Source organism: Atractosteus spatula, chromosome 1 (genome assembly GCF_055471065.1).
Source record: "Atractosteus spatula isolate fAtrSpa1 chromosome 1, fAtrSpa1.hap1, whole genome shotgun sequence".
In the NCBI taxonomy this organism is placed as follows: Eukaryota; Metazoa; Chordata; class Actinopteri; order Semionotiformes; family Lepisosteidae; genus Atractosteus; species Atractosteus spatula.
The window spans coordinates 60695677-60721457 of record NC_142706.1 but is presented as its reverse complement, the minus strand read 5'-3'; the positions used below and the strand labels follow the sequence as shown (position 1 = coordinate 60721457).

General features: G+C 52.1%; 1 protein-coding gene across 2 annotated transcripts; it reads right to left on the bottom strand.

The window, feature by feature from the left end:
- Positions 1 to 1982: 1982 nt before the first annotated feature.
- On the bottom strand, positions 1983 to 25501 carry nr1d4a (nuclear receptor subfamily 1, group D, member 4a). 2 transcript variants are annotated; one of them, XM_088914147.1, is made up of 8 exons: positions 24874 to 25501; positions 13310 to 13597; positions 12123 to 12211; positions 11465 to 11609; positions 6713 to 7302; positions 6151 to 6336; positions 5098 to 5308; positions 1983 to 3642 (listed from the first exon to the last, which is right to left on the bottom strand). In XM_088914147.1, the coding sequence occupies exons 1-8, from the start codon at positions 24887 to 24889 to the stop codon at positions 3446 to 3448; spliced, it is 1722 nt and encodes a 573-aa protein (XP_088770273.1). In that variant the 5' UTR covers positions 24890 to 25501; the 3' UTR covers positions 1983 to 3445. The 2 variants fall into 2 exon arrangements, with proteins under 2 accessions (XP_088770273.1, XP_088770267.1); XM_088914141.1 differs by lacking the exon at positions 24874 to 25501 and adding an exon at positions 21595 to 21666.
- Positions 25502 to 25781: the final 280 nt, after the last annotated feature.

Genomic DNA, 25781 nt, shown 5'->3' with positions numbered 1-25781 from the left:
CGGGGGCGCTGAGTGACAGCGCCGCCGCTGCCGGGGTCTTCATCAGAGCCGGGGATGTCGCGCAGGGAGTCCGCACTAGCCTTTGCAGTCCGTGGCTCTCCTCCGAGCTGGACCGCTGTTCCCACTGAGCGGGCGCCTCTGTGGAACAAGCCGTGCTCAAACAGTCAGGTGCTGCCCCGGCGGCGGGGGGGGGGGGGGCTGGACTGTTAATACCGGCTTAATTCGGAGACGCCGAGGTCCCCGTGCCAGGGTCAAATCCCACACGGGCGAGAATTTCAGAGCTGCTGCAGTGACTTCCCGCATCCCCAGAGCTGCTGTGCGTGTGCAGCATGTGAGAGCGAAGGCTTATCGCCGCTAATAGAATGAATTAGGACCCTCCTCCAGTTCATAAATTCACAGCCTCCGTTCTCCCTGGGACGGTACGTACAGCTGTTTCCGAGGGATGAATCATCTGTATATGTGACCTGCTCTCCCCTAGACAGGCGCCTCCAGGTCAGTTCTTTGCACGAAGCCGTGAATCTTCCTGGCAGTCTCTGAAGAAGGAGCCAGAGCCAACGTATTTCATCATGTTTCTGCTGCAGATACACAGACATTTGAAAAACTGATTTCGGGGGGGATCCCCCTTGAAAAAAATCACAGTTATATAATGAAATAATTCGCTGATAGATACTATAATATATATGCAATACACTATAGATACAATAACTCACCAGTCTAGTTGAATATCTCACTTTCTTTCCAAACTGTCGTCATACAGAGATGCTTGAGAGCAGCTTGTTAAGCATATTTGAGCAGATTCTCAGAGGGCTCAGGGTCATGTTATATAATTAAATAATTTGCTGATTATTTTTCGGACCTGGGGTGTCGCTAACAGAAAAAGAGCGGGGGGGGGCATTTCCGGGAGATTATGGATCACTTGTGGAAGTCAGGGAGGAGAGGCTGATTTCCGGGAGACCTGGGATGTCTGGATATGCCGCCTGTAAAAGGTCAGCACATGAGCAACAATGGAGCAGCTTTACCAGAATCCTTACCTCAATGGTGAAAATGAGCCTAGGAAAAATGTCATATTCAGGGGGAACATACCGTATAAGTGCATCTTGTGTTAAACTTGGACCCCTACCTAGATCATCAAGGAGAAGTGCAGAGGGGTGCCGAGGCTCACTTGAGAGCCAGGGTGCAGGAGCCACCTCTACACAAAGGGTTGTTGGAGACTGGAACAGGTCGCACACAGCTATGGTGCCCAAGCTTCTCTGGAGAAATGGCTGGATGAGGGCCTCTGAACCAACGAGCTGCTAGGCAGCAAAATTCTCAATGGGCAGAATGGCCCCCTGCTGTTTGTAGCTAATGCTCTCAGCTTCCTGGGGTCCAGATGGGTGTCAAACCCCAGTGGAAAATAACTCTCCCCACTGGGCAGACTTCACACATGAAGGAATCTGAAGCCTGGAATCGAACCCAGGATCCCGGAACTGTGAGATGGCAGCACTATCCCAGCATACAGATACACTGTTCCGAGAGGCATCAATAGTGCAGCTCATCCGTTTTGGAGACAGCAGCACGTGCTGTGTTTTAACACCTGTCGGGACGTGCTCTATATTTATGTGAAGGTGTTACATATCTGCCGGTGTGAGTGGGGCACACACGGATGTCTGTGGCTCCACTGTGCGTCCTGCAGTGGCTGGGCGAGCGTTTTCTTACTGGAGCGATGAAAACCTTTCTTCCGCCGCACGACAAGAGGACTCCAGTGCCCACGCAGTCTGAAAACGCTGGCCCCGTGGTTTGTGCACGTGCAGTGCACGAGTGACCTTGCCCGAGACACACTCGTGCTCCTGTGGTCTTACCGCACTGGCGCCATCCAGCAGCACTGTCACCCTGTACCTCTGCCATCGTTTTACCCCGATTTTACCATGCTTTACTCTGCCCCAGCAGGTGAGGAAGGCAACAGGGGGCCGGAGGAGGTGGAGAGAGCAATAATGACAGCACACGGGTCTGTAACCTTGTCTTTATAATGATCCGATGGAAGAAGGAACCGAAGAAAAAGAAACAAATGTACAAAATATACAGGCAGGCGAGAATATAAGTCTGGTGACAGAATAATGTCCACTCGGGATTTGAGACACCTCCCCTGAGTCCTACAGCCAGCTCGTTTTTATATGATCACCCATCAAGGGTCCAGAATCACAAACTCCAGACACAGGAAGAAGAGCTCCTCAACAGAGTTCCTCAAGGTCCCTTTTCGTGGGGGGAAGGGGTCCCTTCTCTCCTCTTCTTCATGGATCTTAGCTCTTTCCCATGTTTCCAATCCAGTACTCCCAGTCCAGTTTCTAATGAAGATCGGAGGGGGAGCAGTTGACTGGAGTAACACGGAATTCATATTTACAAAATTAAAGTAACATCAGCCCACAATGCATTGGGGGGAGAACCTGCTATGAAAATTCCTCCAATTCGTGTATCACTGAATGTGCAATCTGACCGGTCAAGCAAGTCAATAGAGCTGCATGTCTTAGGAGCTGATCCCATTGACTAGGAGGAGTTAAATGGTAATTGATTAGGGGAACAACCTACGCATTGATTTCCCTGCCTCAACTAGTTGCCTGATTATGCGATCAAGTGATGTAAACTATTTTAATGAGTAGGTGTTTACACATGTGTAAGGTGAATAATTGTAAGGTGAATAATTTCTTTGCTCTTTCCAAACAGGCGAATTGATAGCTTTCATGATTGTTTGATCATTTCAAATTTTCACTGCTGTCAATCACTTCAATCACCATCAGCATCATTCTAACCCCTCCCCAAACACTTAATTATTCAATAACCTTTCCATGCAGCTCTATGTAACACACCAGAAACAAATACGCACACATATACTGTATATATATATAGTGTGTATTCCCTTTCAAACTACACAGGCTGTGTTTTGTCCATAAGAAGAAGTTTCTCTCTGGCTGCCAACAGACCCAGTTATCTGAACCCCATCTCTGGTCTGTGGGAAGAGGGACTGAAAAGAAAGAGGAGGAATGAGGCAGAGAAGAGCAATGTTCAGCTTCAGGATCTGTGGTCCTGTGATGCTTTTGGTCTTCCAGATGTTTTTCCCCTTTAGTCCAATGGAAGAGTCTCACCTCGCAGAAATGGGCTTGGGGGAGTGGGGGCTGTTACAGTTCAGAAAGAGGGCCCCATCCCTTACCTCCCTGAAAAACAGTGGGGTGGGGAGGTTTGGTGGTGATATGATGCTGTACAGACAGTGTCACGCCAAAGGAAGCTGTTCAGAATTACTGAGGATAGGAACCAAGGGCATTGTCCACGGTCTCTGAGCAAAGAGTCCGTCCAGCTGTTTGTTCTTTCACCTGGGAAGTAATCTGTTTTGAAACATCTTCTTCCCCCCTCCCCATGCGTTCAGTCCAGCGGGGTGGGCGGCGGGTCAGGGGTCGGGGGTCACGGGGGTCGGGGGTCAGGGGTCGATGCGGAAGGCGAGCAGTTTGTCGGAGTGCTGGTTGTTGAGGGTGCGGAGGTCGGGCAGCCGCAGCAGCAGCTTGGGGAAGAGCGCGGTGTCCTGCGGGTGGCGCCGCGTCACCAGCGTGCGCAGGGCGCGGATCAGGCCCTCCTGCAGCTGCTCCACCGCGGCCACGTCCACGATCCCCGAGCGGTCTGCGGGGGGGGAGAGGGGCACAAAGGTCAGAGGTGTGAGTCGTTGTGTTTGAGGCCCTTTCGTGTTTTCAGAGGGTGGCTTGGTTAAATTCTGGATTCCACTTACTGGGTTTGTTTTTTCCAGCGTCTTTCGCATTTGCCATGTACGAGTTTGCTTACTTCTGGAGTTTTGATTATTTGTTCTGCAGGTTTTAAAATTAAAACCTTTTTTTGTCGAGAGCCATTTGCTCTCCTGGCCTGAACAGGTGTTAGAGAACCTGTCTATTTAAAGAAATAACAGCCGCTTAATTAGCTAGTGAGTTTTCGCTGCAGTACATGATTTTGATGTGCCTGGAATGATTTGATTTAGCCCCACTTACAGGAGAAATAACCCTTCTAGCATTGTAACAAGCTCAGTTGTGTATCATCTGAAAATACACAATGAGCAAGGGGAGAGAATTAAATTGAATGATGTCTCACATGCTTTGGAACGTGAACGATTTGAATAATAGTAAATAGCATGAACCCCTTACGATACATATATATGTAAATTATACATATATTTTTTGGCAGCCAACACACACATATTGAAAATAAGTGAAGTTAATTAGACACACAGTGTCTGCTGGGATCTTTATTTTCGGTATTTATTTTCCAACAGTCTACCTCCTTTTAAATGGTAATTACGCTACTAAGGCTCCGCTAGAACCCAAATAAGCGAAAAATATTCATTGCCCTCTGGGTGGAAGAAGGTTTAGGAAGATTTCTGTTCACTTTAATGATCTAAAACATTGTACTGTGGATTGCTATACAGTACATAATCTCAATTCTGTTGAACAGAATATTTGTCTGAAGATTTCAGCTTAGGTTTTGGTAAAAATATACCCACAGATGCTCTGGGCTAAATACTAAAAACTGCAGGACTGAAACAGGAGTTAATCAGGCTCTGGGATTAGCGATCAGCATCACCTGTAAACTACTGAACCGTCATGTTCAGGATATGTATTGGGCATATTAAGTGCAGATATTTACTGTGTTGAGTGTATTTGCCATGTGCGATGTGTGCACTTACTGTGCAAGTGTGTGCATAGTGTGTCCTGCTCGATGTGTGTGTGTGTAGCGTGTGTCCTACTCAATGTGTGTGTGGGTAGCGTGTCCTGCTCAATGTGTGTCAGTGTACCATGTGCTCTGCTCGATGTGTGTGTGTATGTAGTGTGTGTCCTGCTCGATGTGTGTGTGTGTATCGTGTCTTGCTTGATGTGTGTGTGCAGTGTGTGCCCTGATCAATGTGTGTGTGTAGCTTGTGTCCTGCTCCATGTGTGTGTGTAATGTGTGTCTTGCTTGATGTGTGTGTGCAGTGTGTGCCCTGATCAATGTGTGTGTAGCTTGTGTCCTGCTCCATGTGTGTGTGTGTAATGTGTGTCTTGCCTGATGTGTGTGTGCAGTATGTGCCCTGATCAATGTGTGTGTTCTTACCAGCAGAGACCAGCACCACGGCCATGAAGAGAGCCATCTCGTCAGCCTCCAGCCCCAGGGCGCCCAGTTTCTCACTGAACTCAAACATAGCGTCCAGCAGCACACCCATGCCCAGCGCCCGCAGCGCGGACAGCGGGTACGTCTGCCCGTTCAGGAACGTCACTGTCCTCTCTTTGGGGTTGAACAGGGAGGAGAACCGCACCATCAGCACCTGGGTAGAGGGAGCAGGAGGAGAGGGGTCAGGGCTCAGGCGCCCAGAGGAAGCCAGCGGGGGGCAGTGGGCACCGTGAGAGTTCTGCAGCTCTGGACAGGCTGTGTGAATAAGAGCAGCTGAACTTAACCATGGCGTCCAGAGTATGCCCACGCCCTCTGGCCAGGGGTCTCTCTGAGGGCAAGATAATGGACAAGAGCAACCCAGAGAAGGAGAGGAAGACACTGCTCAAGTGGGATATCGAGAGTGAGACTGCAAGAGTGAGTGTCCGAGAGTGAGACATGGAGAGTGAGACAGTGAGACTGCAAGGACAAGAGTGGAGCCATGGAGAGTGAGATACAGAAAGTGAGAGTGAGACTACAAGAGTGAGGCTGCAAGATAGACATATAGAGAGTGAGACTGAAAGATTGAAAGAAAGAGAGTGAGATAAGGAGAATGAGACTGTGAGAGTGAGATAATGAAAGTGAGAGTGAGATGAGGAGAGTGAGACAGAGTGAGTTGCAGAAAGTAAGAGTGAGATATGGAGAGTGAGACAGAGAGTTGCAGAAAGTGACAGTGAGATGGCGAGTGAGAAAGAGAGTGATATCATGAAAGTGAGATATAGAAAGTGAGAGTGAGATGAGGAGAGTGAGACAGAGTGAGTTGCGGAAAGTAAAAGTGAGATATGGAAAGTAAGACGGAGAGAGTGAGATAATGAAAGTGAGAGTGAGACAGAGAGAGTGAGATAATGAAAGTGAGAGTGAGGCAGAGAGAGTGAGATCATGAAAGTGAGAGTGAGATGGCGAGAGTGAGATAACGAGATGGGACTATCAGAGACGCTGGGGGAGTGAGGTGCTGTGTACCTGGAAGGTGCCGGCCTTCAGCAGCATGACCTGGTCCTGCTGGCTGAGGCTCTGGAAACCCGGGATGCTCTTGGCAAACTCCACCACCTCCCGCACGGCCGGCGTGAAGCACTGGGAGAACGACTCCCACACCTGCTGGCTGGACAGTCCGGGCGGCGCCACAGGACACGCGTTGAGGGGGCACGCCTGGGGGCGAGAGAGACAGAGCTGCACTTCCACACCGACTTTCTTCCCCTCACCCCAGAATTCCCCATACAGCTCCTGATCCCACTGGGGGAGGAAACTCAACAGAGCTGCAGCCCAGTGTGTGATCTCCTGTCCCGGCTCGAGGAGCAGACAGTGGGCCTCTCCAGTACTGTCTCATGTGCTGTCTGTAAATGTCCAGTAATATGTTTATACTGTAAATGTCTGCAATTGTGTTAATTGTATCTGCTCTGGCAAAACTGTAAGTCATTGGTCATGCCAGGAAAAGCCCTTTGACTTTGAATTCGAAGAGATGCAAACAGAGAGCCAGCCTCTTGCACACACACATAAACACAGCACTTCTAGAGCCAACACCTACCAGCACTTTGGCACCGCCGCCAATCCTCCAGGGGCACGAACTCTGACCCACAGTCTCAGCTAGTGGGTAGCCGTTGTAGTTAGTAGGGTAGGCAGGAGGGGGCGGGCCCACACCTGATGGGCACTGGCTTTGATTGGAGGAAGTGGGGGGCTGGTAGCCATAGCGACTGTTGTCGACAAATGGAAGAGCAGGGTTAGGGTCACGTGGCGCCATGGGACATCGGTGGGCAGCTGTTTGGAAAGAGGTGGGGTACGAGGGGTACCCTTGGTGGGGGGCGTGGGGGTGGATTGACTCAGGACGGGGGCTATTTTGGAAGGCGGAGGAGTGGTTGTTGTTGTTGCTGCTGCTGCTGCTTTGGGCGGTGCCCCTCCTCCCTAGCCGGTCCTGTCCGCTCACAAAGATGTCCCGGTATGCCCTGGAGATGGCGCCAATGGCCTCCTCTGATTGGCTCTCCCCTGGGCTGGGCGGGGCCTCCGGTGGGGAGCAGTCGATCTCCATCGAAGCCGATTCGTTGAGGCTGTTCATGTAGCTCTGCATCTCGTCCAATAGCCTCTGCTTCTCACGTTTGGGGATCCGCCCAAAACGCACAGCTAAGGGCCAAGGAGAAGGAAAAGACATGAAAAATTAGTGAAGAAATCCACAACAGTAATAAGCATTCTAAGAATCACTTTAGAGACTTCACACCCCAAGATCATATCATCTTAAAATTTCTAGAATAATATACAGTATATTATAAATTAAACAATGATTACACCTTTTCATATACAAGATCCATTAATTTGATATTTTTTTATACCCTCAGTCTGCTGCAGAGCTCTGGAATGCTTCGTATGAAAGGTGAACCTCGGTTTCAGGGCTTGTTTGAAATGCAGGTAAGAGCTAACAGGGCTTACAGGAATTTCACGGGCACAGCCAGACCTTCTGTAATTTCACACTGTGCCAGGGTGTCAACTGCAGAGCCAGAGAGCTCCCTGCTGCTTCTGCTACAGAGCAGCACAGTGCAGACTAGGGAGAAGAACAAAAGACCCTGCTCCCACCAGCTGCACCCCCCCCTCGTCCTTATCGATGTCTCTCCTCCCCCCCCTTCACACACACACACAGCACAGTCCAAGAATAACTGTCAGCTGGCAGGGCTAATAATAGCCTGCTCTCCACCATAACGGTCTCTCGCAAGCGCGCTCTCACTCTCGCTCTCGGAAAGTAGGTTAGTGGGTCAGCGGGAACGTGATGTCACTGGCACTGCGACAAGCACAGGGGGGAGGAGATGATGTCGACAGATCGACAGAGCGAGGGAGGGGGGTGTGGGGACTGATGGGAAGTCAGATGCAGTCAGATGAGAACTGAGGGAAACAGGTGGAGGGAGAGATAGCGGGACCCTGAAATACCCCCACCCCACATTCTTCAAGAAACAGTGAGGGAGCACTGTTCTCTGTAGAGAGAGGAGAATCATCGGCGTGGGGGGGGGGGGGGAGTCTGTTCAGACGGCTCTGTGGTGCTTGCTAATTAGGGCTGGGAGGGGGGGTGAAACCTGTCGGCTCTGAAATTAATAACATGAATGTGCACTTAACGGACGAGTTTCTTACAGTCGTCCCTGCTGTCAGAAGCCCGTTTGAGCCGCAGGATGCAGTATCTGTTGTGTTTTTGGTCACTTCTCAACTTCTCACTTTCCTCTTAGGGGAGCCTAAACGCCACTGTGGCCACCAAGGTCCGAACGTGGGTTTGTAAAACCCAGTCAAAACCCAGCTGCCAGTATGGGGCCACGCCCACAGTTTACCATCAGTGGCAGTTGACGTGTTGTCTCTTTTGTGTGAGGCCAGGTCAATCAGTCTTGGACTGGTATGATTAGATTGGTATGATCGTACTGTATGAACACAAGATGTGCTTCTGAGATCAGCAGGTGGAGTAAACCAGGGGTCTTCATCAGGGAAAGGGAAATACGTCCACAGTTATGAAGCAGACTGTCTTCAGTTAGCTAGTCACTGGTTAAACTAGATTATGAAATCACCAGAAGTAATTTATACTCACTCATCTAACTCATGGAGTGCTGGTAGGTGCTAAATCACCCAACATTTTCTTGGTTTTTATTATTTGTTTTTATAATCTTATTATTATAAAGATTTGTTTCTAACTGGGAATTATTTTTAACTTCAACCCTAAATTCTCTCCCTAACCCTAACTCTGCTGTTACACCTAATCCTGACCATGACTACCCCAAACCCTGTCACTGAGCTCATCCCACAGACCTTAACCCTAACATTAAACGTAAACTAAACACACCCTGACCTCAAACCCAGCCCCGACTCCACCTCTACACCCTCAGCCTGCACCCCCTAACCTCACCCGAACTCTGTAGCAGACTTCTACCCTGTGACGTGCAGATCGTCACCTCCTGCACTGCTGCTGAGGCTGCAACTGGGTCAACAGCTTCACAGATTTCTTACAACACATGGATGTGTGTGTATGCAAGTACCTCCCAGAGGCCTCAGATTTCATGCGGGGTGCAGGCCGTTACACAAGGCCTTCCTGTTTTGCACAGCGAACAGTAAAGGGGTTTCTAGGTTGCGGTTTGCGACACTTCGAGAGTGGCGGTTTGTGTTTTGTACGCCCCCCCCCCACCCCCCAAGTCCGACCTTCCCCTCCCCTCCCTCTCCACTTCCGGCCACAATAACTGCCGAGCCGAGAGACGCTCCGCCAGACACTTTCGCACTTCGAGAAGCCTCCCCCTGCGCGTCTCGCTCCGAGAGCCCTGCCCGGCCCTGCCCCGTGGGGGGAAATCACAGGAGATCGTGGAGAAGCTCCAGGTGCCGCGTAGGACGGCCCTGGTTTAATGTCTCCGGGAACGGAGCAGCTCCAACATAGAAATCAGGGAAAAGGGGGAGTGGGAGAAGGCAGTCTCCAAGTGTTTGTGAAAACGGGAAACGGAGAGAATCCCAGAAGTTCAAAAGGGAGAGGAGAAAGCAGGGATGCAGGGCCTGACAGCAAGAGAGCGAGGGATTAGACATTCTGCCCCCGAATTCCAGTTTCCATCCCAGAATTCCCACTCCTGCCAGGACCAGAACAGCTACTGATCCTACTGGGGGAGGAAACGCAACAGAGCTGCAGCCCAGTGTGTGATCTCCGGTCACAGCCCGAGGAACAGAGAGAGAGCATTTATAACTGCCTGCTAACTGTTATTGCTTTGGCAACACTGTGGTTGGTCAGTCACACCAATAAAGCTCTTTGAACTTGAATTTGGAACTGGAGAGAAAGAGAGGGAGCTGGGAGAGGAGATCCAGAACTCTTTATCTGAGACTGAGATCTCTTCAACTTTGCCTCTTTAATTACCGGCTATATCCTTTCATAAATTATACACAAGGTTAAAAAATACACAATACGAAGCAAAAAAATGTGTGTAATCAATGACAAACACTGCATTCCACCTTCCCAAAATAACTCCCGATCTCGCTCCCGTTGGAAATGAGTAATGGCTTTAGGGACTGCAGAGCCCCTACACTCATAAATCACTGTCCAGGGGAGAGGGAGAGCAAGAGGGAGGGAGAGGGAGAGTGAAGTGGTAAAAGAGGGAGGACAGAGAAACAAGCACGGGAGAGACTGCAGCAGGAGTACAGACAGATTATTTTACTAGATAAAGAGGAACGGAATGAATTCAGAGCTGTTTTGTGCAGCCTGGGAAAATCTGAGACTGGCACAGCTGCGGAGGTGTGTCTAGACTGTGGAGGAATGTCAGCACACCCTGGCAGAGTGCTGCACCGATAACACTGTGCGCTGTGTTTGTTGCCATTATACCAAGACTGACATTGAGAGAGTGGGGTTGGTGATGCCAGTACACTCAGCCAGGCATGACTAGAGTGCTGTGGTAACACAGATATAGCCAGAATGGCACCATTGCACTGAGAGAATGATGTTGGGATGCCACTGTTGTGATGCACGAAGGCTCAGAGAGCATTTTATTGATGCCAATCACATCACATATTGATGCAGAGTGGCCTGATGCCAGTATACCCAGACTGGCACTGACAGGGAGCTCTGGTGATGCCAGAACACTCAGACTGGCACCAACAGAAAGTTCTGGTGAATCTAGTTTACCCAGACTGGCACTGACAGAGAGCTCTGACAATACCAGTATCCCCAGACTGGCACTGACAGAGAGCTCTGACAATACCAGTCTCCCCAGACTGGCACCGACAGAGTGGCCTGGTGATGCCAGTCTCCCCAGATTGGCACTGACAGAGAGCTCTGACAATACCAGTTTCCCCAGACTGGCACTGACAGAGAGCTCTGACAATGCCAGTCTCCCCAGACTGGCACTGACAGAGAGCTCTGACAATACCAGTCTCCCCAGACTGGCACCGACAGAGTGGCCTGGTGATGCCAGTCTCCCCAGACTGGCACTGACAGAGTGGCCTGGTGATGCCAGTCTCCCCAGACTGGCACTGACAGAGAGCTCTGACAATACCAGTTTCCCCAGACTGGCACCGACAGAGTGGCCTGGTGATGCCAGACTCCCCAGACTGGCACTGACAGAGAGCTCTGACAATACCAGTTTCCCCAGACTGGCACCGACAGAGTGGCCTGGTGATGCCAGTCTCCCCAGACTGGCACTGACAGAGTGGCCTGGTGATGCCAGTCTCCCCAGACTGGCACTGACAGAGAGCTCTGACAATACCAGTTTCCCCAGACTGGCACTGACAGAGTGGCCTGGTGATGCCGGCGCACCCAGCCCCGTCCCCTCCCGAGCCCCCTGATGCTCACCGTCCCGGGACATGCCCACGGACAGGCACTTCCTGAAGCGGCAGTGCTGGCAGCGGTTGCGGTTCATGCGCATGATGAGGCAGCTCTCGTTCTTCACGCACATCTTGTAGTGGATGTTCTGCTGGATGCTGCGCCTGAAGAAGCCCTGCAACAGACCACAGACAGGGGGCGCTGTGAGTCCTGGGGGCAGGCATGCAGCCTCCTAAGCTTCTTATTCACAGAGACAACACTAGCCCAAGAACCTGCCTGCTATCACTCAAAGCGTTTCCTGTGTTAAAGATAAAGTCGGGGTGATGAATATTCAGAGTTCATCTTACTTCACACCTCTCTAAGATGTGCTTTTATCCTATTTAGTGGCAAAACAGAGATATTAATATGCATACACAGATGACATTTTCACACCTACTCTTCCTCCTGGGCTATGCACTTGATTCACTTAAGCGAATGTTTAATTGATCTAATTGTTTGCTGAATTAGATATTTCCAACGTCCCCGGAAGCTTACAAGTTGCACATTTAAAAATGATTTAGAAACTCATTGTAAACTTCACTATAACAGAGGACCTGAAATATCTTAAAAGCAAAAACCACCATATTCTGAACGAACCCAGTCATCAGCTCAACAGAACGTCTGATTAGCCAATGGAGAGCCCTCTCACCTTGCAGCCCTCGCAGGCGTGCACGCCGTAGTGGAACCCCGAGGCGATGTCCCCACACACCTTGCACAGCAGCACCATGCCTCCCGTCTCTAGACAGGGACACAGGAACACAAGGCAGGTCACAAACGAGACCAGGCCATTCCATCCACCTTTGGTAGTTAGTAATTATTTGAACCCAGGATCTGCCTCCAGACTAAAAAGATTCGGTTCCTTCAGCCTGTCAGTGTAGGACACTCCCTTCAGATTAAAGAGACTCAGTTCCTTCAGCCTGTCAGTGTAGGACACTCCCTTCAGACTAAAGAGACTCAGTTCCTTCAGCCTGTCAGTGTAGGACACTCCCTTCAGACTAAAGAGACTCAGTTCCTTCAGCCTGTCAGTGTAGGACACTCCCTTCAGACTAAAGAGACTCAGTTCCTTCAGCTCCTGTCAGTATAGCATATTCCCTTTAAGACCCAGAATGCATCTAGGTTGCTCTTCTCTGGACAGATTCCAGAGCAGCAGGATCTATAACAGGGCAACCAAAATTGTACTTGATATTGTAAATGAGGCCTTACTAGTGTGTGCTACAGTTTTAACTTCCCTTGATTTGAATTGCTCACTGTTAACTACATATCCCAGCATTTTGTTTTCCATTTTAACTGCTTCCACCAACGTGGTTGAGAAGATGTCAATGGCGTGTCAAAACAGTCTTACTCCTCAGTACAGGGGGTATGCCCCATGCGCTGCCCCCAGAGAGGTGGGTGTTGCTGGTAAATACAGGCAGACACAGAAGGGCCAAGGGACAGAGAGGGAGGGATGGAGGGATGGAGGCATGGAGATGGAAGCAGGGATGGGTGCAGATGGAAGGATGAAGAGGTGGAAGGAGGGGTGGATGATAGAGGGGTGGAGGGAGGGATGGAGGGATAGAGAGATGGAGGGAGGGATGGGTGCAGATGGAAGGTGTGGTGGATGATAGAGGAATGAGAGAGGGAGGGAGGGATGGAGAAATGGAGGGACAGAGGGAGGAATGGAGAGATGGGAGATAGTGGGACTAAGGGAGGGATGGATGACGGAGGCATGAAGATGGAGGGGATGGAGGGATGGAGAGATGGAGGGAGGGAGGGATGCAGATGGAAGGATGAAGTGATGATAGAGGGGTGGAGAGATAATCAGAAAGGCAAGAGGACTGGCAGACAGAGGAGACTCACTGGTGAAGGTGCCGGTCACTCCACAGGGCTTCTTGGCACCAGGCGGGTGCGAGTGGGGGTGGGCGTGCTGGTGGGGGGCCGTGGGGGCGGCCACCTCGGGGAACTGGAAGACCAGTTTCGGGGACGAGGGGGTCCCTCCCCTCTGCTTCAGAGCACCGATCTCAGTGAAGGTCACCTCCTCGGGGGAGGAGGGCTGGGAGGATGGCGACTGGGTCTGGTACCCGCTGGACGGGCTGCCAGGGCTGGGGCTGGCGCTGCCGGAGGAGCCGGCATACAGAATCACTCCGCCTGCATAGCACAGAGAGAGAAGGAGGGAGAGTCAGCGCCGGGCTTCACGCAGCAGCACAGCTCTTCTGGGCAGCACTGTGGCGCAGTGGTGAGCAGGGATCCATCTGTGTGGAGTTTGCATGCTCTCCCCATAGACACGTGGGCTTCCTCCAGGTGCTCCAGTGTCCTTCCGCAGTCCAGAGACACACTGGGAGGTTAAATGGCTTCTGGGAAAACTAACCCCTTGTGTGAGTCTGTCTTTTTGCCCTGTGACTGACTGCTGTCCTGTCCAGGGTGGACCCTGCCTTGTGCCCGTTGCTTGCTGGGATAGGCTCCAGCTCTCCCACGAGCCTGAACTGGATAAAGCGCTTAGAAAATGGAAGGATGGACAGACAGCTCTTCTGACAGGGACATGCTGCCCCCTAACCCAGTTCAGACTTATCAAACTCCCTGTTAACAAATCAAGAGAGGAGCCATTCGGCCCGTTTGGTGGTTTGTAGCTGATTAACCCAAGGACTTGTGCGGGCTTCAACCACTTGACCTGACAGCTCGTTCCACACTCCCACCACACTTTGTGTAAAGTAGTGCCTAACTAGTGCCTGATCGCAGGGTCTCATCCCGAAAACAGCCAGGGGTCCAACTTCAACCACATGACAGGGCAGTTTGTTCCACACTCCCACCACCCTTTGTGCCAACAACTGTTTTAAACAGTCCTGGTCTGCTTTAAGCACGCTTATTTGAACTCTCCCCTTGAGTGCTCCTGTTTGTATCTCACTCATGATCCCAAATCACTCCCTTGGACTGACTTTGCCAGCGCCTCTTAGGGTGTTGAACACTCGGATCGAGTTTCTGAGCCAGGCACAGCTTCCCTCCAGCAGTGGTTAGTCAAATTGGCCCAGTATAGCTATAATTGGACCAATTTAGCCTCTTTCCTTAGTTGGTGATTTGCAGAGACCTAGAAAACCTGCTGCATTGCAGGCTTGCAGGACAGGAGAGGGGGAGGAGAAACAGTGAAACAGGCTGTCTCTCTCTTGGTGATGTTACTGGCCACAGTTTGACATCTGCCTCAGAGAGAAATCAATACCATTTGCATCCCAGTCCAGCTGGGTCACTGGTGAGGTATGCAGTGCCCTGGCTGATTTCACCTGTCCAGATAAACACACACAATGCATACCACACACGCACACAACGTTTACTCCATAAGCAAATGATAAATCCAGAATTTACTGGAAAACCACACTAATACTGAATAGTTTACATTGTCCCCGAAAATGAAGAAAACGTTGCATGGACCCTCACGTACATGAATGGGATTATTTTCAACTTTATACTTAGCATGCATTCGGTTGATGCATGTTGATGCAGTACTGGAGTCAATACGTTCAGCACTGACTCAACAGGGGTCATGCTACTCCAGGTCAGTACACTCAGAATCGCTTATTGTGCAGCAATTCAAATGGCGAGAAACGTGACCGGGGTTAATTACGATTAGGTGAGGGATCGCAACGCTTTAACGATCATGAAAAATCACATCCGCTTCACTAAAGCCTTTCCATCGTGTTGCCAGGCTGCCGTGAGCCGTGTGTGTCTCTCTCTCTCTGGCTCCTTGTCTCAGTATTTTTAAATGCCGCCACAAAGTCGGCTCTATATCCCGCACCAGGCAAACTGCTCTTCAAATGAACTCTAAGCCTCGCATTCCCTCTCTCTCTCTCGCTTGCAAGCGCACACATACACACGCGGACTCTCTCTCTTCCGAGCCCTCTGTCATGCGCCGTGGACGAGCTGCGCCACAGCCTCACGTGTCTGCGAGGCCTGCTGCCGCCGCGGCTCCAATAATAGCGCAGCTCCCCTGGCGGCGCGCCAGGAGCCGGGGAGCCAGCAGACACCTGACCGCCGGCTCACATGGACTGCTAACACAGTTACCGCCTTGCCTAGCTCAACGGAGGCACATTCCGCAGTCCCGTGTGTGTTTGGTTCGGGCGAGGAGAGGCAGAGGCGGCGGCAGCGGGGGGGGGGTGACTCGGTGATTAATGATAAAAATAAAAAAAGCTAAGACGACAACAGCGCTTCGGCTGGGAGGTGGGGACTGGTGCACCGCCTTGCAAACGTCTTAATCGAATAAGCACGTTTTCTTTTCATTAAACTTTAAAACACAGGATCATCTGAGGCGTGTCGGTGAATGTGAGGCAGGATCTGTTTTGTGGCGCCTGGTTCGCGTTTTCACCGGGGCTGTTGCAGGCTGTCGAGTACAGAATTGCACACACTCACGCCATGCATCTGTTAGGAGGGGGTTTTAGTGATTTTATGAAATGCAGTATAATCGGTTGCCTGTTTTCTGCACTGAACTGTACCCTCTCTTCGTTGCTCATAATGTGTACTGAGCAGCTGCTGGTCGAGGACCCTGGGACGGAGAGGTATTCTGCTGAGCGAGCTGCTGTGGGTTAAGCTACAACCGCAGGCTGAGAAGTTTGTTCCTCTGTGAAGACTGAGGAGAGGAGAGGAGGGGGGCAGCGGTCAGCACACAGTGTAACCTGCACCTGCCTCGACTGGACACAACTGACCTCCATCACACAGCACACACAGTCCCACAGTGGTAGGGGTGGGGGGCTCCTGACAGGCAGAGGAGTTTATCTGCCATATGCACATGGAGAGTGTTTCTTATTCACGCTGTTCTCTTGGAACGGGCACAATGAATACAGTGCATTACAGAAATGGTACATAACAAACAGCGAAGGTATGTGCAGACAATAAAGAACCAGAACAATAAATGTGTATGACTTGGCAATGCGGTCAAAGTGCAGAGGGAAGGGGTGTGATGAGTTGAGGGGTACTGCGCAGTGTTTTTGTCAGGGATGTGCACTGCAGTGGGGTAGAAGCTGTTCTGAAGCCTGGTGGCCCGTGCTTCAGCGGTTTGGTGCTGCTTGACAAGAGCGAACACGTGGAACGTGGGAGTGACAAGACGCGTGGGTGAACCAGGAAAACCAGCCAGGGACAACCGGCCCCGTTTAGAGCACTGCCCTCTTCAGTGTCCAGCCCGGCCAATCGGAGAGCGCCGCCGAGCTCCCCCATCTCCAGGGCACGAGAAACGTCTCCCCCCGCTTTTTCGCAAAAGCAGGTCACACGCCGTAGTGACCGCGCTGTGTTTCCTCCCCGGTGTTCTCCGCATTCAATTCAAGAAACATCTCCTTCGTCTGATTATAAACCACACACGCACGTACCAAAAGAGAGAGAGAAATGCAGTCGTCGTTTCATTACTCTCCTACTAACAAGAAAAATAGTTCCCTCTTTGTTTTTTTAACCAAGCACTCCCACTAACAATCTAGGAATGTGCCGCGGCCACAGCTGGGCTTTTGCAAAAAAGAAATCTGTTTTTCGACTGCTTCCACTCTCCGGTGGGGCAGCTGAGAGGTTGCTAGGGTACATTCTGTACACGGTCGGCGCTGGAATGTGAACAGATCACCAGGCTGTGCGCTCTGGATTTCTGCTGCTCTCCCTGCGACGCGACGCGACGCTCATCTGTCTCCTGCGCTGTTCAGCGAGCCCTAGCAACAGCAAACTAATTAACGGCAAGCGAGCTTCAGTGGGATCTGGAGGGTGTGCGTGTGTGCAGGGGGTCAGCGCTGTCTTTTCATGCAGAACTGGTCGACTCTGCTGTAATAACACGCGTGGGAGCAAGAGAGAAAGTGCAAAATGCCTTGGATAAAACTGTCATCTAAAATAATATATTTATTAATAACTTAACATCTTCTTACAGCCTTGCAAAGCCTCACTGTAGTGTACCACAGTAAAGTCACAGGCAAAGGGCAGGGAACTGCAGTGAAATCAGAGTGAGGCTAGGAAAGCCCAGCTAAGCCATGACACGGACACAACCCAGCCAGGACAGGATGAAGTTAGGTCCTCTGCAAGTGCGATAAGTCTCCCATGCACCCTCAGTTTGTAAACGTCTTGATGAATGTAGCATGTTGACCGGTTCAAGTAAGTCAGAAATGGCCAGATGTCTTGGTCCAGGAGAGCTACAAGGGGCTGCATTAAGTAGTTTAATTACCAAATATTTTAAACCAGCTTCACTCAACAGATCAACTGATTCAGCAGCCAAGATGGAATTGTTCCTGTTCTTCAGAAAACTGGTGATTTCAGGGTGATCCATAAAAATCCCAGCTGCACCGGGGCTCTAGGAAAGGAGCTCTCAGTTCAAAGCAAGCTTGGAAAAGCCTTGAGAATAAAAAACAAAAACAAGCAGACTGCCTGTGGTGCACTGGCACACTGGGACAAGGCTGCACCCTTGCTGGGTTCAAGGTGAGAGGGAACCTGAGACGGCAAACAGCTCAACACTATTTTTGCACGCTTGTTTTTGCACTGTGCACATGCTCCTTTTTTTTTTTTGCCTTGTTTTGTTTCTCTTGCTCTGCCAAGCACGTGTCGCAGGGCTGTTTTCGAAGACTGTATCACCTGTGTTCCTGCCAGGGAGCCACCTGCCCACCACCCCCGTACCGCCCTCCGCGGGTCGGAGTGCCGTGTGAAATTCTCCCACTTTCTGGCCTCCCTCCAACACCTGCGCCTTAACGCGAGTGACCTCTGACCTTCTCGTAAGCTGGCAACTTCATATGAAGGAACAAGTAATAGGTTTATTCCATGCTGAAAAAAAGAAGAAAGAGAACACAACGTGGTGAACACCTGAAGAAGGCTCCACGGCCGAAACGTTTGTGTTCTCTTTCTTCTTTTTTTCACCATGGAATAAACCTATTACTTGTTCCTTTGCAGCCCACGCATGCTGACGCAGCTCCCCACCTGAACTTCATATGAAGTCTAGCCCCGCTCCACCTCACTGTTCTTAGAATCCCAGCTGGAAAGAGGGAAGGATCAATTTAAGGAAAGGCTGGCTATGTGTAATGATACATCCAGATATATTTATATAAGAACTCAAGCACTACAGCTGTGGCACTCCGAGAAGAGAGAACAACAGCAGACTGTCCTGTGTCTGGGACGCAGTGTTGAAGTAATGCTCACAGCTGCACGCTCCTGAACGGAAAGGTCACGGGTTCGAATCCCAGGTGGGGCACTGCGCTTGTGCCCTTGTATTCCCTGCAGCGTAAATGGCTCTCCAGGGCGAAACAAAGCACAGCATTAGGTAGTTTCCCTGCCTCAGGATGCACATGTCCCACGCAATGTGTTGAAAGTCTAGATTAGCCCAGTAAGCGCAGTCCCACTGAGGGGGTGGCTGTCAAGCAGAGGCTCACACACTCACAGACACCGGCCCGTAAGATTGAGGTCAGGGAAAAGCATCCCGGCGGATCACCGCAGGCTCAGCGTGCCCATGCAAGAGCTAATCCCCCCACGGCGCAGCGGGAGGCTGAGAAACGTGAGCACTTGGCAGGCAGATGACACCCCACGCCCGGCCGCTGGCTGGGACAGGAGCTTCTGCAGCCTCCCTGCTTGACCACGTCTCTTGGCCTCTGCTCTGGCACATGGGAGCACGTTCCGATGGCGGTCTTCGTCCTGTGACCTTGCTCCTGCATTGTGTCATTGTAAGTGGGGGAGGGGGATGGGGGGGGCCACGATGGCAAGGAAGGTGTCGGCATCGCCGGAGCAGAAGACGGAGCAAAACTGGCCGACGGGTCAGCGGCAGGGTGGGGCTGAGCCGTGCAAAAAAAAAATAAGATGGAAAAAGCAGAGCAAACGTCGCCTCAGGTGCAGCCCCCCCCCCTCCTTCAGGTGTGTGGGGTTCAGTGGGCGAGTGCAGAAATTTGGGGCAGGGGGGTGGATAAGGAGAACAAGTGAAAGATGACGGGAGAGTGAGTAGGGGGTGTGAATAGGGGGCTGAAGGGACAGAAATCTGGGAGATGAATACTAGGGGGAGCCTGGAAACCAGAAATCTATAAATGAATGGAGAGATTTAGAAATATATTTGTCTACTGACAGCTGGGCAAAGGTGTGAGGCTTTAAAGGAGAGGTTTAAGAATATCGGGGCCATTGTGCTTCCTATCCTAATTGTCCTTAAAATAGGTTCACACCGGCCTCCAGCTCCCTATCCAACACAAACAGTTTGATTGATTATGCCTTTCAAGGATAAAAGACGCTGCCTGAACGACGGATGGAGTGAGGAGGCATGCCCAATCCAACAGAAGAAAGGGCAGCCCAGCAAACACTTTCCACAGACCGTTGTGAACAGACAGAAAGCAGGTCAGACAGCAAGTGGGTCTCGCTACAGAAACTGTTCCTCTTTCCGGCCTCAATTTTCTAAATTCTTTGCAAAAAAAAACACAATGTAGGAAAGTAGGCCAATGTCACAATATGAATCTAAGAAGACCTAATTATGCGACGTGCTGAACCACAGCAGCATGACGAACCCTCCACTTTAATTACAGCAATCACTGCCTAATTACCGGCTCCCACAGCCTCAGCCTCTGCCGGTACAGCTCTCTCCTTCCTCGCCTCTCCTTCCTCTTCACCTCCTTTCCATCTGCTTGACGTGTGCAGTTCAGGTTTATTTCACCCGGCCCTCGCGCTCCTTTATTGCTTTCGAGCGGGCGGGGAGAGCTCCGTGCCATCTCCGAGTCCGGCCACGCGGATCCTTCACGCGCACACATGCGCACGGGCACATGCGTGGACTTTCCGTGAGACATGAAAGAAAGGCACCTTGTGCTTTTCGCCTCTGTGCTGGCGAAACACCTCCCTTTGGTGTCTCTCAGAAGTCTCCATACCTCTAAGGAAGAGGAGCAGGCCTAGGATGGGGCAGATTAGCGCATTCACATCTGGATCTTCACCCAGGAAAGCCCTAGGTCACCGAGAGATGGAGCTCAAAGCTCCAACATGTGGAACATCTGTCAGGCTGCGCTCCTGTTACCCTGTTAGCCCCCCACTGCCTGGGCCAACTGCACGGCACGTGCTGAGCACTGTGGGTGGCTGGGTGAGCACTGTGGGTGTGGGAGTCCCAGCAGAAAGCAGAAAGCCAGGCAGACAATGTGCACAGTGACTGATTACAACCCGCATTCAAAGGCACGAGTCCTGAAGAACATTTTCTAACCACTTCCTGCATTTCAGGGTCACAAGGGAGCCAGAGCCTATCCCGGAAAATAAGGGGTGGAAGGCGGGGTACACCCTGGATGGGACGCCAGTCCATTGCAGTACACACAGCGACACAGACACACACACTCCCCCCAGGGCCAGTTCTCCCAGAAGCCCACTAACCCACCAGCATGCCTCTGGACTGTGGGAAGAACCCACGCAAACATGGGGGGAACACGCAAACTCCATGCAGACAGCACCCCTGGTCAGGAATTGAACCCAGGGCCCCACAGTGCTACAAGTCAGCAATTCTAACTACAGCAACAATGTGCTTCCCCTCCAGAGCCTACCAGCATGGCGCACAGGGCAGAGACAGCTGATACAGACCCACACAAATCTCTGCTGCCTTTGTATTGAATCCTTTTAAGGACTCTGGCACGTGATTTATTTCACAGAGGTTTGTGCTATGCGTTTGTTCTTGCGTGTTCCGTTGAGCTGGAAAAATGGTGTCTTTTGTCTTTATAACACAAAGGTTTAGGAGATGGAACAAAAAGTCCCTAATGATCAAAATACAAATTGTACACGTGAAGCCATAACACCGACCTTAACGCCAGCAATAATACAGACTAACTGGTCTCCACATCCGTTCCTATACCAAACATCTGCTGGGGAAGTGCAAATATTTAACATCCCCGCGCACAGGGCGTCAACAGGGGACTCGCCGAAGATACAACCTTCTCACAGCAGCACGGAGTTTTGTTTTTTTTTTAAAGAGGATAATGGTTGTTTTTCTTGGAAGAGCCGCAGTGGGCGATCCTCCGCGAGGCACGTTTCGGGTACAGCTGACTCGGAAGCCGAGATACCCTGGCGGCGCGTCAAGCGCGAGCTCGCCGGGGCGCGGGATCGAGAAGGCTCTGCGCTTAACCCCCCGCGAGACCCCGAATGGAGGTTCAAATTCGAGAACGCAGAAAACATTAGCATGCCGGCGAAAGGAGATTAGTTTCGATGTTCACCGTGGGCTGAGCCTTCCAACACCATGCCTTCGCATCGCCCCACGCTTCGCCAGCGACCTTCCTCCCTCGCCCTCTTCTCTGCCTCACGTTGTCTCACATGTCACACGTCAAAATGTCTCACATTTCGAATCCTCGCGCCAAGACCCGCGCTGATCTGATCTCCCACGAGCCAGGGCTGTCACGTTTCCGGCCAATGAAACAGGAACGACAGAGAGAGGCGGGGGGGCTGATGTTGCGGTTTACTAATAACATCGGGGTACCCATTTCTCAAAGTGAGAGCTCATAAAGCAATATACTACACTTAGCTAGATTGTACGGATGATAAAAATAGGGACACAGGCGCAGCTGCATGTAACACGGCTTCGCAGAAACAAGAGGGAAAACGTGATGTGACTGGAAGCGAAGAATCGCTGACCTACTGACCGAAAAGAGCTCTCCCCATCTCCGTCCTCCATCACACACACACACAGAAAAAAAAAACACCTCCCCATGGGAATATCCAGAGAAGGGGGGAGAGAGAGAGAGAATCACGCGCAGCACGCGGCTGAGGCAGTGCGTCCACGTGACGAGTGAGTGTGGAGCGCGATCAGGGTCCTGCGCGTCAGGCGGGCAGCGAGCGAGAGAGCGAGAGAGCGAGCGAGCGCCCACCGGCTGCGCGAACCCGGATTCGACACACAACGCGGATGCGAGGGGGCACAGCCGGGAACTTAAGAGGGCAGCGGGCGGGCTCGGCGCGCCCCGCTCTCCACCGCGCTGTCTGTGATTGCGGAGGCGCACTAATTACTCCGCGGACTTGGGTCTTTTTGGAAGGTGCGACAATATGCCCTCTGAAGTGGTACTTTGTGACACAGTTCGCGCTGCGGTGGTAGAGACGCACTCGCGCTCACGTGTGCGTCATTAGATCCCACGCAAGCCGCAGAAGGCGAGGAGCCAGCCACAGCGCCGGGAGGCAGCGAGGAGTCGCGCCGAATCCTTCTGCTCTGGCGCAGCTCAAGGACGGGGACTTGGCCGTGAGCAGGAGAAAGCGGGCGACCCTCAGAGAGAGAGAGGGAGAGGGAGAGGGAGGGTGGGGGGTTCACTGGATGGGTCTGCCTTTTATAGAGGAGTGCGTCTTAAATAGAAACACCGTGAGAGTGACTGAATCGGAATTCGCACCACTTAAAAAAGCCGTCTTTTCCTGCGTGGCAGCCACCTGCTCCCCGCTCTGCCGCTCCCCACCTCTGAAATCATGCCCAATCGCCCCCCCCTCACCCTCACCCTCACCCAGTCTCTCTGTCACCACCCTGCAGGATGAGCTAACAGCCTCAGAAAGAGAAAACTAGGCGCCGCCGGACTTTTGCTCTCTCTTTGTATCGAACCCGGAGTAGCCGAGCGCCTGTCCTGAGCGCTGTGGCAGCTCTTCGCTGTGAACTGCCGGGGTCAAGAACCCGGGCCCGCAGGTGTCTCTCAGCACTCCCCCTCACAGCGGTCACCTTCACTTTGAAGCCGCGGGTCAATATCGTGTCGTGCTCGTCGCATCAACTACCTAAGTATTTCAGCGTGATGTATTGCTCCCTACCCGTCGCGATTAAAAACAAAACAACAACAAAACACTCGGCTTTTATGACAACAGTCAGGAATCTGTGTTTTCTTTGCTGATATTCTTGCTGTTGAGTGGGCTGTCGAAGGGATCAGCGTGTAGCTGCAGTCTCGCCTGTCACCTGCACAAAGACGGTCGAGTAGGGAGCTGCGTCAGCATGTGCGTGCTTGCAAAGGACCGGGTAAAGGTGTCCATCCTGAAAGGCAGAGAAGTGTCTCCTTTCCTTTCAGCATTGGATGAACCCTCACCTGTCCCCTGTTCCACCCCTATAAGCAGCGCGCTACACGAGGGTACGGACGCCCAGAAAGGACGCGGTGAGGCGGGACACGCCAGCCGTCACCGGCCTGGAAACGTGCCCGACTGCAGCGTGACGGTACGTGAATCACCGGCACCTTCGGGATCGGAGGATGACGCACCTGGCAGATAACAGCACTTAGCTCCTATTAAGCGGTTCACCGGCACACACTGACCTGACCTGGACAGCTCACAAAATAACGAGCCCACTGGCGCCTTTCGGAAACGCGGGGACCGAAGAGGGTAGGGGGCGAGGGATGCCATTCCCATAACTCCACGACCACGGCCGATTCCTGACAGCGGGGCCCAATCATTCTTCATATGTGAAAAACGTATTTTTATTTAGCACCTCAATGATCAACGCAAAATCCTGCGGGCGGGGGAGGAGAAGTTAACTGTAGAAAAGAAACCAACTCTCGCGACCTGTGCTTGAGCTGTACAGTACCCGGGAGGGAACCATCGATCAGGCGAGAGGATACTTCCTCTCTCTCTCTCTGAGGGGGCACTTTAGGTCGGTGCTGTACACGTGAGTTTGTTTACAAGCTGAGAAGCAGGAAGTGGCTGGGCCAGGCGCGCCCCCGCGGTGAGAGTGCGCTGCAGACCAGTGGGGAGTTATTATGAGACTGTTCGTCGGGTAAAAATACTATACCGGTGTAGACAGCTTTGTTACCAAAAGGCTAAATCAGCCAGTATACTTGGCGCTATTCTCACCATTCGCACATTTTTCACCGGAGAGACGGAACTCGCTCGTACCGGTCTTATTTATAGGTGCTGTACGTGCACGCCTCGCCGGTCCGGGGCACTTTTACTTTATTGGGCTACGAACGTCGCGGAGTCCTTCCGAAACCCGGACACTTTCGTCGGTAAGATAACGGAACCCATGCCCGCCTGGCTCGGCTGCTAACCGGGTTAGCAGCGCTGCCAGGCAGGTAAAACAACACCTTCCCCTTCCTCGCCCTTCTCTAGCTCGAGACGACACGACACGACACCCACCCACCCGCGCAAGGGTCTCACTCGGCAGAGCACCCGACCCGACTGCGCTCTATAGCGAGAAAAACACAGGAGGGCTCCCAGGCGACTGCAAGCATCCCCACGGAGCAGTTCTAGAAAACACATGTGCTCCAGTTAGAACCCTATGAGCAGTTAGGAACTCCGCCTGCCAGCCTAACGGTCTTAGAGACTCGACTGCAAATATAAACATGCTTTGAACAGGCTATATACTGGACATCCACACACTTCATACACACACAGAACAGACTCGCAGGACTGAATCTGCATTCGCCCAACTTCATTTAAAAACGTGCAATACGGGTCAGGTGTTGAAAAACAACAGCAAGCGATAAATACAGTTTTGCACCAGCGCTGCCACTGCAAAATGAATCTGAATAATCATGACAGACGCTTACCGGGACTGTTGTCCATGTTTCTGCGTGTCGGGAGCTCGGCTCTGCTCTCACGCTCGGCGTGGCGCTATTGCTGTCCGTGCAGACGCGGATCGCCGAGGCGCAGAGCTGGTCTCCGGCAGGGCACACCTGCGCGCGGGGCATGGGCAGCCGAGGCGCGCGCTGACGGTGGAGGCAATGCGGGGGTCTGGAATAGCCCTCGCTCTGGATGCAGGTGTGCAAGGGCTTTGATCGCTCGTTCGCTCCTCACTCTCCCTCCCTCCCTCTCTCTCTCCTCCTTCTTTTTATACCGCTCTGTCTCTCCTGTCTGCTGAAGTCTCGCTGCGCCCGTGTTGGTGTGAGGTACCCCTGACAAACCAGTGATTCGCTCGCAAACAGAGAACCGGCTTCAGCAGAATTCCAGGAATTCAGCCCGGCAGCCCCCGCGCCTGAGAGCTGAATGTCAATAAAAGCGCCCGCACGTTTTCAGGTAATCCTGAAATGTGACCGACTGGTTTCAAAGCCTGTTTTTTCCCTCTTGTCGCTTCAAACTCTGTTGCTTTTGTTTTTATGTGCTGGTGGGGGGGGGGGGGGATTTCTCTCCACCATCTATCTCAGTGTACTCCCTCCTCTGCTCTGCTCTCTCTCTTCTCTGACTTCTCGCCTGCTCATTGGCCGGCAGAGCGCGGAGGCGAGGGGGCTGTGTGGGCTCGACATTGGCCCGCGCTGCCGCTGCCCCGGCTCGTGCGCCGAGCATGTGAGCTGCAGGGAGCGCTGGCCTACTGACACACATTTTATGCAAAGTAACAGCGCGTGAGAAAATAAGTGTGTGTGCTGCGGGACGGAGGTAGCAGTGGGGGGGGGGGAGGTAGGAGGGAGGAAAACAGCACATGCTGTAGGGGCGGAGCTCACCGTGACTTGTCCTCCTCCGC